General features: G+C 38.1%; 1 protein-coding gene and 1 long non-coding RNA gene across 2 annotated transcripts; one reads left to right on the forward strand and one right to left on the reverse strand.

Moving 5' to 3' along the window:
- Positions 1-1,604: 1,604 nt before the first annotated feature.
- Positions 1,605-5,740, reverse strand: BTG1 (BTG anti-proliferation factor 1). Its single transcript, XM_026693701.2, has 2 exons — positions 5,301-5,740; positions 1,605-2,930 (listed from the first exon to the last, which is right to left on the reverse strand). The coding sequence occupies exons 1-2, from the start codon at positions 5,446-5,448 to the stop codon at positions 2,566-2,568; spliced, it is 513 nt and encodes a 170-aa protein (XP_026549486.1). The 5' UTR covers positions 5,449-5,740; the 3' UTR covers positions 1,605-2,565.
- A 93-nt stretch (positions 5,741-5,833) lies between these two features.
- Positions 5,834-7,658, forward strand: LOC148130197 (uncharacterized). The gene is made up of 2 exons (XR_015750076.1): positions 5,834-6,135; positions 6,247-7,658. It is a non-coding gene; the product is annotated as an uncharacterized LOC148130197 (long non-coding RNA).
- The last annotated feature ends 4,506 nt before the right edge of the window (positions 7,659-12,164 follow it).

Consider the following 12,164-nt stretch of genomic DNA (forward strand, 5'->3'; position numbering starts at 1 on the left):
AATATAATATTGGGCTATCCTTAAGCAACTAAATTGTGTAAATATTTTGTTTAGCACGGCTCAAATATAGCTTTAGCTGTGAGATTGTGAATACAAAAGCTCTTGAATGTAAAGTGTCACAAATCTGAATATATTTCAAGGATTACTTTTGAATTGTGTTTCTGATGTACTTTGAACATTTTGAATCCATTTATGTAGTGCTTAGATGAACGATTCTCCTTGGCCTAGCTTCTATAACACTGCTACACTCGAGTTTACACCACAGACATTGGGGAAGGTTAATTGAAATGGTATGTTCTTTTCTAAAATTGGAATCTGCTGTCATTTGACTCATACAAGCAAGATTAATTCCTAGCCTTCTAACCTATAGAATACAGTTGAAACTCATTTCACAAATGCAACCCCCCCTCCAAATTATATTGCTCATTGGAGATAAAGTTGGTGCCCCTTCACACATTTCCACCAACCTGAGGGTGAAGGGAGTGGAAACCGCCAGCAAGTCCATTTATCTCACTACCTACTGCAGTCTTTCTCAAGCTTGTACTTTCCAAATACAGTATGCTCGGAATGAGTTTGCTACTATTATAAAGGCCATGTGGAGTGGGTATTCTGGGAATTGCAGTTATAGTATAGCTGGAAGTAACAGGCTTACAAAACCTAAGATGTATTTTTGATAGGCCTTCCTTAAACATTAATAGGAATGTTAATTTTAGGTATTTTTCAATTATAAAGCTACAATTTCATCAGGTTGTCCAGCAGTCCTGAATGGGCAAGGAGAGCAATGTCAATTTCTCCTATCTTCCAGCTGTTTAGTAGAGTCAGATCATACATGGGGCCAATTGTGGTATGTGGGGATTTCTTACACTGGGAAACCTTTGATTGAAGTCAGAAGTGAAGAACGGAACCTGCTGACAAGGTGCAGTTATAAATTCAAGCTTTCAAGCCATTTCTATCCAGTTTTACTGAACAGCTCAGTTAACTTCCATGGTCCTAAGTTCAACTATTTAAATTAGGAAGAAAAAGCATACATACCTTTTGCTGAATGTCATCTTATGATCTCTAAGGGAATCTTGTGTTTGAAGAATGGAAAGAAATCAAACTTTTCTGTTGAGCGGTTAACTTGCTCCTAAGGGCTGTGCAACATTGATTTTTAGTAAATACCAACTGAGCAAGGTATCCGTCAAGTCAGAAATAAGATTTTTTGTTTGTTTTTTATTATTTTTCTTTTGTTTTTAAGTGGTGGATTAGGTGAACCACCTTGATTTGCTATATCTTTGTTCATCAGGCAAACATATAAACATTAATCCTCTGGATTTGGTCACGATTCTTGTTTGTTGGAAGTTACTTCAGCACGATTTCCACATATTCAGGAATGAATGGACTTGTGCATTGTCTCCGCATTATGATTAATTTTGAATAGTATTAAAAATTAAAGTGAGATATTCAGTGTGTGTTCTAGGCTCCTCAAACATTCATGCTCCAACTGTCTCCTTCATCCATTTGCAACGATCATATTTTCCCCTGCATCTGCACTCCATGCTTATATTTTATAATACATTAACTGAGTTTTAACTAATCCTATGCAAGCATGACAAGAGATTAAATTTAAATGCCAAGATAGGAAATGATTTATTATAGAGAGAAGAAAAGTTTCTCATCCAAAATATAGAAATCTGTACAACTTTGCCACAATCAATATACATGAACTGTACAAATTTACACCAGTTCATAATTTACCCAAAAAAAGATGACTAACAAAGTTCACAAAATAGATGGTGGTTTGTGGAAAAGACTTTTACCAATTAAGTACAAGGAAATTACAAACCAGACCTCCACTTTCTAAAAATAAGAGGTTTACTCAGTCTTAGAAAACTACAAGCTAGCAAATGTACAGATAGTTGGCTGGTAAAATACACCACAGTTCAGACAGTGTCTTTAAATGGTCTCTCTTTAGCCTGTTGGCATAGCACAGCCTACTCATTTACTACCTTAAAGGCCAATACAAAACAGCAACTGAACCACTTTCCTCAGTTCATGGCCACTAAGTGTGACCTATGTACAGTTTATACATATTGTTAAGTGCTAGGTAAAAGTCTGGTTGAATAAAATTTCCAGTATTACCATGTTTATAACAAGTCCTATTACTGAGCTGCCAAAAATGGTAACTTTAAAAATGTATAGTGCAAATTCTGTCTGCAACACTTAATGCAGAGAACAATTTTATAGCTTTAGACTTAGATGAAAATGTGTGTGTGCATTTTTTTAAAAAAAGAAGAAAAATTAAGCAAAACGTCTGGGAGAAAAAACCTGCAGCCTATCTGGGACAACTTCAGGCATTAGGAAATAAAGTAATTATCTATACTCACAGGCTATTAAATCACTGAAAGGTACTGTCGAAACTATGGCACTGCCATTATCAAATCAAGTTTACCATTCTATGTTGTGCCAGGTCTTCACAGCTGTGACATGGTTTAAATTCCGTAATCCATCCCCAGAGGAGCCCACCCAAAGTAAAAACCAAATTTATCCATCCATTATATGATGATCCATCCACAGGCTATTATCTTAACCTGATACAGTCATCATATTGTAGGTCTTCGAGGGACTGGTTCTGCCCAAGAGGAGTTCTTCCTTACAGCTTATTCGGCTGTCTACCATTTGCATGTTGGTGCTACTTTGGTTTGCTCCTGCTGGTGTGGCTTCATACAGCACACAGATCGAGCCATCTTCTCCAATACGATAGGATACTTCATATGGGTCAACCCAGAGAGTAAGTTCACTTGGCAGAAGGCGGAACAGTTCCTGGCTGCTAAGTCCAATCCGCTGTGCTGCTTGCCCAATCAGGGGATCCATCTTATGGTTGATGCGGATGCAGCGGTAGCCTGATCCTTTGCATGGCTTTTCAGGGAACCAGTGGTGTTTATAATGTTCTACAGAATAGAATAGAGTAATAAACATCACACTTGGCTCTTCACACAAGTTCAGAAACAAGAATTATTCTTTTCTGGTACTTCAATAATAGATGAGGCGTGTTTAGAATTAGGGTTGACAACCTTTCTTAGTAGTAAGTACTCAGACTGCTGTTCCTATAACCCTTACAGCTGCCTAGGCTAATAGGAATTGTTATCCAATATAGAACTGGTAATAGAAAACTTAACAGTATATTATCTTAGTTGATAGCCGGAAAAATATTGCTAACATTAGCAAAAATATACTATTGAATCATTTTTTTCTATATAAAATTTCTGTCAATTAATTTCAAGAATGAATTCATGTTTGCATATAGAAAGGCCTATCACAATGAAAGACTATGCTCTGAAATCTCTTTAAGAGTTTCTTATCAAAGTCAGACATCTATTTCCACATATGTTTAGAACCACCGATCTTAATGGCACCTTCTCACATTACATTATACACAAACTATTACGAAAGTGCATGTATGAAATTTTATGATCAGCACCAATCAACTTGAAGTGCTAAATAAAGTGCTATTCAAAATACCATATGAATGATATATATTATGTAAAACAGTTTTTCCCCTTGCAAAATAATTTTGTATAGCTTTAGAAGTTGTTTACTTTGGGGGGGCACCTGAGATCAGGTGGGTTGATATTAAAAACAGACTTCACAGTGTTAATGCTTTGTTCAGACTGCACGTACACACAATTCCCACGCGTTTACTTGTACATGGATTAGCAGACCCTAGCCTCCTACAAAAGAGCATTTGTAGAAGACTCGTGTAGTACAGACAAAAATCTAGCTTAAATCTTCCAGTGCTAATAAAAACATTCCCAAAACTAGCATTTCCAAACCAATCTTTGAAATAATTACTCAGTAATATTTTCATAACATAAAGAACACCTTTTGAGACACCTTTTCCAAACTGTTGCTAACACTTAAAAACTTAATATTTTTACTTAATACTTCATTTCTTGTGACAATATCTTTTAAGATCAGAACAGAATAAAATATTCAGTAATACAGTATTTCATCATTACTATGTAGCATGTACTTAAATTATATTAGTAATGTTATTAGCACTCCACGCACACTGAATTACTACAAGTTCTTAAGTCATGTTAGAAAGAAAACAAGTTGCCTGGCTTGTAATAAAGCTTCCTGCGGAAGGTAGTACTGTACTAATCTAGCTCCCACAATGAGGATGGGAGACTCTATAACTCAAACAAGAAACTAGTGTAATCTTTATTTCAATTAACAGATAATTTAATAAACACTCCATGTTTATTAAATAATTCCCTCTGCCTTCCCATAAGCATTTAAAATATTTACTACTGTACCACACAGATAGGTGCATTCAATATATTCTTCTTCAAGCTAATGGAGGAAGAGGAAAGGAAAACAGATGTGGAAAGACAGGCACCCACCCACCCCCAAGCCCTTAGGCAGGATCTCAAGTCAGTTCTGCACTCCTCCAACCTCAAGCAGTTGAAAATGGTAAATAGAGCTCTCCTAGGGAATGTATGAGATATACAACTTAACAGTTACTTGTATCTGGGCAGAATGAGAAAAGGCTATGTATGTTAAATGAGTTTAAAATGCCACCCAAATTTACTTTGCTCCCTTTTATATACAAAACCCAATACAAAATTTGGGAGGGGTGTAAGACTTTTTATTAAGAACTTAAAAAGTGTGATTGAGGTGTCGGTCTGTATGCTTGCTTTAGGCACTGTGATCTTTGTGTATAAACACCAAGAAAGGAAAGAGGAACTGAAGGCAGCTAAAGGGACTTTCCAAACACGCAGAGGTATGTATATACGAGTGAAAAATCCCCTGTTGCACACACGAAGCACTGAGCAAAATCAAACCCAAACGGAAATACGGCAGTAAACCACTGTAACATCTTTAGATCATAGTGGGCTAAAAGTGGTAAAATAATAGCTGCTTCCCACACTTGTACAAAACACAAAGGTCTCCTTCGTTTCCTGAAGCCGTTTGGGAGGCTGTTGTTGTTCCCACGAACCGTCCAATCATGCAACCAGCTTACACACCATTACCTTTCCTTCTTCCCAACATTGCAGCCTTTCTCCACCAATTGCCCAGTGCCAATGCTGGCTATTATGGATCCTTTAACCTCATGGAGGACAGCTAGTCGGGAGAAGGCTGAAATGTTACGTTGACAAACAAGATCGGAGCGATCGCGCGGAGGGGGAGCAGAACAGCAGCTGTGCGGTTGTTCCTCTCCACCCCCACTCCCCATACTACTAGCCGGAAGGAGACGAAAAATCTGAAGACCTCCCCCACCCCCCTTCCCTGGTCCGGCGTCCTCCCCCTCCCCTCACCTGCCAGCAGCTCCTGCAGGTTCTGACTGAACGTTTGAAGCTGCCGCTCGTTCATCAGCCCGTTGGTGCGCAGGAACTTGGAGATGAAGTTCACAGCCGCGGCGATCTCACGTATCATGTTGGCCCGGGTATAAAGGGCGGGATGCATGGAGGCGGAGGGGGCGAGAGGCAGCCAGCTCCGGGGGTTGACCGAGAGTGTTCGGGGCGCGCTCAGGGCCGCCGAAGAGGAATCGAGCGGTGGGGACGAGAGAGAGAGAGAGAAAGACACAGAGAGGAAAATAAGTCGGGAAGGGAAGAAGAAGAAGGCGATCTTTTCAAAAGACTCAATTCAGGAGGGGCGCCCACTCCTTCTGTTGATCCGCCACCCTCTGACGTAGTCTGGCGACACTGCCGGGAACTACCAGATCCAGCGCTCCGATCATCTCCTACCAAACACGAAGGAAGGGCTTCTCCGTGCAGCGCCTTTTATAACCGCGGCCAGGCTAGCAATGGCGCTTGAAAGGGGCCGAGATCCCGTCTTAACCAATCGGGCGATCGCACCATTGTGACGTCTTGTTGGAACGGAGGGGCACGGGGAGAAGTGATGTCATCTGATTGTAAACAAATAGAACCCGAAAGAGGGAGAGGAAGCGAGAGAGCGAGCTTGGGTTTGTTCGTTGAGCGGGGCTGGAAAATAGCAACTGCGGCGGCAGCAACAGCAGCGGCCGCCGCTTAAGAATGGAACGTCTCGTACTGTTTAAAGACGTTCAGGGCTGCAGTAGCAGCTCGCGCTTGCTGGCTGGCGCTCGCGCACGTCCAAATGATTTATGTCTTGTTTAATACGATGCACAACAAGGTTGGGAAAGATCACGTTTATCTTAATCAAAGGGTAAAAAAAAATGCAAACGGCTTTTGTTGATCCTGCTGTCGACTGATCTTTTTTTTTTCTTTCTCTCCTTTCATTCAGGGATCTCGCTGCAGAAGATTATGGCCTAGAGACCTAGTCTGTAGTTAAAAATCTATCTGCATCTCTACAAAAACAAATCCAGTGCATTCCGCTGTTATAACCGAGCACAGTATACGTGGATTAATCAGATGTGATTTCTAAGGAGACCCGAAATCGGATTGCACAATCGGTGCACATTTGTGTTAACAGGAAGAGAAAACATGGATGCTAGAAATTGCTTATTTCAGGAATTTTCCTCTTTATGACTAACCTAAAACTAACCCATTGCTGTTAATGCCACAAAAGTCACAAAATGGAAGATATTTATATCTCTCCTTTACTATGTTTATAAATAACTCAAGGTAGCCAACATACCACTCCTTCCTCCTTCTATTTTCCCCACTACAAAATTTTATGAAATGTATTGGGCTGAGAAAGTGACTGGTCCAAAGTTACCCAGCTGCCTTTCATGCCTAAAGTGGAAATAAAATTCAGTCTCCTGGGTTCCAGAGAGATAAATACACACCGATTAAAATGCAGTGGTTGTTTTTTTTTTTTTCATTTAATATACCTTCTTTGCTAACTTTTTTTACCCTGTACACCCTTTACAAAACCTCAAAGATCAACAAACAGCCATTGCAACAGCTTTCTTATGTTCTATTCTCATTGAATATTGTATATTTTATGAATTGTTCATTATTTAACACCAATAACAACCAGAAAAAGGAGGAAATGTGCCTCCAAGAGTAAGCAATTCATTCAAGCTATTTTGTGTGAGGTACAATTTTGCACAAAATTTTCCATGAGACCTGTCCTACTGTCTTTGAAACCTGCGAGGGAGGTTTTGTTAGCTGAATATTAAAATGAGTGCATAGCATTAAGATTGTGTGTACCTGTTTTGAAACAATATCAATATCCTTTGAAACAAGACTTCAAAAGTATGTTAAAACTCCATAAATAGGTATTTTAAATATATATATTTATTGGCACTGGTGGGTGTTACTTTTGTTGTATGGTTGATTCATTTTAGATTTCTTTGCCGTTTCCATTGTGTTTTGTTTAGATTGGGTACTCATGGTTTGATTGTTGGAATGTGCATTTCTGTGAGCAAGGTTCAAAGACTATAGGTCTTAGTTTCAGTAGACTCCTCTATAACCCTCACATCCTGGTTTGCAAAGAAAATAGTTGCACATATTGCTTTAACACAACATTCAATAGTGTATTTTTTGTCAGCTGTACTGATGGTTTGATGAAGGGGATTGCCTCAGCTGTGAGTTTTATGTATTTTAATCATTTTATATTACTTTTTTCTTGTATTAAATTTCCCTATTTTTGTTTAATTTGTTTTGTTTATAAGCTTCCCAGAATCATACATAAATGATTATATAAATTTGAATAATAAATAAACATCTAACATTTTGTGATTTTTCTCTATTGATTCTGTTCAGTTTTATTTTCTTCAGCTGCCTCTGGATTTTGGGTATCATGACAGGCACAAAGTGGTAAATTAATAGTTATTGAAATTGACAGGGAAGAGGATAGTTTCTTTTACAGTGTCTGCCTCTAGCTTGAGTACTTTTAGTTATGTGGGATAGTGGTAGTGCATCAATTTACATTTTCTGTTAAATAATAAAGTGTTCTAGGTTGGCACGAACCATTTACTTCACTGAACCTTCATTTTTAAGGTTGTAGACCAGATGTCTTTGTTTTTAATATAAACAGTGAGAAGGTCTGTATACAAATTTAATAAATAAATAAATATGAGCCACTTATTTTATTCAATTAAGGGCAAGTAAGTTCTATACTAAATAATTCCTCCAATCTTATGAAGCAAATACATCGCCTCTCTATAAAGCATACCCTATCTATTTGGGAATAATTCCTTTCTCTCAGTCTTTCCATATTCCGACTGGGAATTATATGAGAAGCCATTCATTTCTTACTTGTGCTTTCCAATTCTCTTCTCTTTAACTTATCCAATTGTAAGCTTTCCCATCTTCAAACAATTACCAATTTGCACCATTGCCTCTTAAAGATTTGCATTCAAATTAATAATCCATGAAAACACACCAGAAGGGCTAAACAAAAATAAGAGAAATATCCTTAGTTTAATTGAAAATGTAGAATATTACTTATGTAAAATAAACAGAAGTGAACTTGCTATAATTTCTATAGTATTATTGAAATTGGCTGTATCTCAGTGTTCCTTAGTTTGTATATTTGTCAGAGTTACTGTGCATTTTAGGTTGTTGGTTTCTCTTATGTGTGCCTTCAAGTCAGTTTTTAACTCCTGGGCAAGGTTTTTTGAAGGTGGTTTGCAATTGCCTTCTTCCCTGGGTTGAGGGAATTCCTAAAGTTATTTTGAGATAAGATGAATGGCCTTTAAATTTTATAAATAAATAAGGTCATCCAGCTGGCTTTGTGCCTAAAAGCAGAACTAAAATGCATTATCTCCTAGTTTCTATCCTGATGCCTTAACCATTGTACTAAACTGGCTCCCAATGATGCACTAGTGTAGTACATTAAAATATTATTCATATATCAAAATATACAATAAATGGATTGTTCTGAGGTCAGACAATGCTACCATTGCTAAAAACTGAGTCTCGCCACCTCTTTCCCACCTTATATCATGCAACCCAAATGTACTCTTTTCCTTGAATTATTCTGAGACAGGCCTTTTCTAAATTAGGCAAAAGAAACTATATTAACTATGTTATTAGCTTCTTTTACTAGCATGGATAGTGAAAGGTGCTTGTGAGATAGCTGTGTATGTTTGTCAGAATAATTTAACTGGTTGTGAGTCCCCTTGATTTCGTGAGAGGAAGGATGAGGCCTTTGTTCAGCCAGCAACACAACTCAGACTAAAACTCTCCATCATTGGTCCTCCTTTAAACATGGCACAAAAGCAGAATTCTTCAGCAATTTTCTTTATATCCTTTAAAATATACTTGTATGCTTTAAATATATATAAAAAATCACTTTAGATGAATTGCCTGGAAAATAGCCATAGTTGAGAAGGTGTCTGCTTAGACCCCACACTTAGAATGTAAATCCTAGTTTCTTGGCTAATTAGAAAACACTTCTCTGCGTAAGGCTTTAACTCTAACCATGAACTTTAACTCTGAAAGCTATGCACAATGGCCTTCTTTCAGACTCTGCTTGTAAAGTGAAATATAGAGTAGTTTACAGTTATATGGTAGAAGGGAGGTTCTTCATCTGCCTCGGAAACAACAAAGTTAAAAATAAATACATTTTTTTTCGTCATAATATGATCATCCTGTTTCATTACCCTACATGAAATCTGTCACTGTGGTGCCAACTTCATCATGCCTTTTGAAAGCCCTTCTCAATAAACAAAAATCAATTATTTAGCTAATCCATAGGAAGTATTCTAGAAAAACTGAAGCACAAACGCAAACCAAGTAGATTGGTTTAACAAACCAAGTAGCATCCTTGTGTGGCTTTCAGACAAGACCAAAATAACTTCACATTTGCTGCACTCCTATTCTGCTGGCTCTGAAAAAGGCCTTTGAGAACCACAAAGCCTCTCTTATTTTCTCAATAGTTTGGCCTGGGTTTTAAGAGCTGTTCGGGAGCATCTCACATATTTTCAGATGACAAGAGAATTGTGCACTGTCTTCCATGCCCATGGAACGACACTGGCATTTGCTTTCACAAATATTAAGAGGTGCAAATGTTGAAGCTGAAGTGAAAGCCATTGATGTCAAATACAGCATGTTTTCTGCAATTTAATAGGATATATGCTTTCAAGAGAATAAAAGAAACATAAGGCATGCCACAGGGTAGGCTATAGCTCTTAGCCATATATTTTACCATCACGATCAGCAAAAGCTTAATGAATATATATATTTTATTTAATTCCTGTTTATAAATAAACAAGCCCTATTTTGCATATACTCGATGTTGACAAGGATGCATTGTCTGGAATGGGAGGACTTCTAAGGCCTCTTTTATTGGCAGTATACTCTCTCATCTGTCAGCTGTCCACCCAGACAGATTCCCTGAATGTGTTATTGTGAAGAGGTCCTCAGAGCAATGCACAGTGGCAGCTGCCTATGTAGATGGGTACTTCAGCTACTTCATGAAGCATCTTTCTTAACGCCCACCAGAATGATACTTATAAGAAGCCAGCTGACAAGTAGCATCACAACTGCTACTGAAAAAAGGATCCCATGGCCAAACTGGTCCAGAGTCATGCATTTCATTTATGCACTGAAGTGGCAATTCAAGATTGATGTATCTGGAGCACAGCAGGTGCTTTCTTGGCCCCAATTTACTGGCTATCCAGGTCTGTCACCCAAAACAGCCCCCTTCATTGCCCTTAATGGTTTGCTGATGTTAACCCTTTTGCTGTCAGTGTTTGCAATCAACCAGTGTACACGAGCAAATTACTTAACTGACAACTTTTTATCTGATCTTTCTCTCTTTTTTTTCCTTGAACATTTCTTGCTGTGTCAGCTTTTTTCCAAAGAGATCACTTGTTCTGTTTTGGGCTTGTTCTCTATGTTAGGGAGGTTAGAATAAAGAATTACATTTCTTAGTCTCTCTGCCAAGTTTCTGTGGGATATTATATAACACAAAATAAAAGTGCCAGCATTAAAAACAGACTTTTCCTCACACATTAAGAACAAAGTTAAATGGTATCAAGCTACTGAAATTCCAAAATGAATTGAAGGAAGTCTTGTCTTCCTTAGTGGAAAGGCTCGGTTTTCTTACCATAAGCAAAATCAGTGCCTTGTACCTTCAGCCAAAAAATTAGAGCCAGTTTCAGAGTATGTATATATTCTTAAAGATTCAAACCAGCGTTTGTACATTACAAATGAATTGAGCCATAAGAATCTCTGGAGGGAAATCATTCCAGAGGGCAGGAATTGCAAAAGAGTAGGCATACTTCCTGGATCCCAGAAGATGACGTTCTTGAATTGACAGGACCCAGTATACACCCTGGGCCAATGAGCAACGATGACTGGGCATATATATAGTCCCTTTGGTAGTCAGTTTTAAAGGTCATATCCAGCACCTTAAATTTCACCTGGAAGTCAGCTGGTAAACAATCCCCTTGTGGATCAATAAGGCCACAACCACATAATGTGGTGCCTCCATCATTGCCTGTGCAGTGCATTTAGACCAATTATAGATTCTGGGTGATCTACAAAGGCAGCCTCATGAACAGCTAATTACAGTACTATAATCATGAGTGACTGTCCAAAGAGCCTTCCAGTTCATGACTTTCTTGTTTCTCTCAAGGTCTCTTTTCTAGATACTATCAGGACCGCAGATTTGATGGCAAAACCCCCTTGTTAATGCCTTGCAAAAAGCTGGGATAGGTCTAATCTTCAGGGATTGGTATCCCAAAGGGCAGGTGCCAAGACCAAAAAGGCCCTTCTCCTAGGCCCCATAGGACACTATCTTACAGATGGGACTCAGAGCACATCTTTCCTGCTGGACCTAATAAGATAGGTAGATACCACTGAAGATACAGTAGTCAAGTAAGTAACCCTTGGTCTTTCAGTAAGGAAGGTAGTGGCAAGAGAAGGGAGGTTGAGAACATTTCACTTCTATGTAAGATTTTGAAACTACTTCTAAGGCAATATCATGTTTCTGTCATACACATCATGCTTGTCCTCAGGGAGTCAAGAGAATTAAAATCTGGCTCATCTGCAGCATAGTACAAACCAAAAATGTCCAGATTCTAGATGAAGATGATTCAATACTTAAAAGCAAAAACTAACCTTTTAAAAAGCAAAAAAGAAATAGGAAAAGCAAACAGAAAACAAAAAAATATTAACCATCTATAATTTCAAAGTCACTATAGTGGTCCAAACCATTATTAAAATAATAATAGAATAGAATAGAATAGAATAGAATAGAATAGAATAGAATAGAATAGAATAGAATAGAATAGAATAGAATAG

Source organism: Notechis scutatus, chromosome 6, assembly GCF_049901735.1.
Source record: "Notechis scutatus isolate UNSWTSFEM ecotype Mainland chromosome 6, rNotScu1.2, whole genome shotgun sequence".
In the NCBI taxonomy this organism is placed as follows: Eukaryota; Metazoa; Chordata; class Lepidosauria; order Squamata; family Elapidae; genus Notechis; species Notechis scutatus.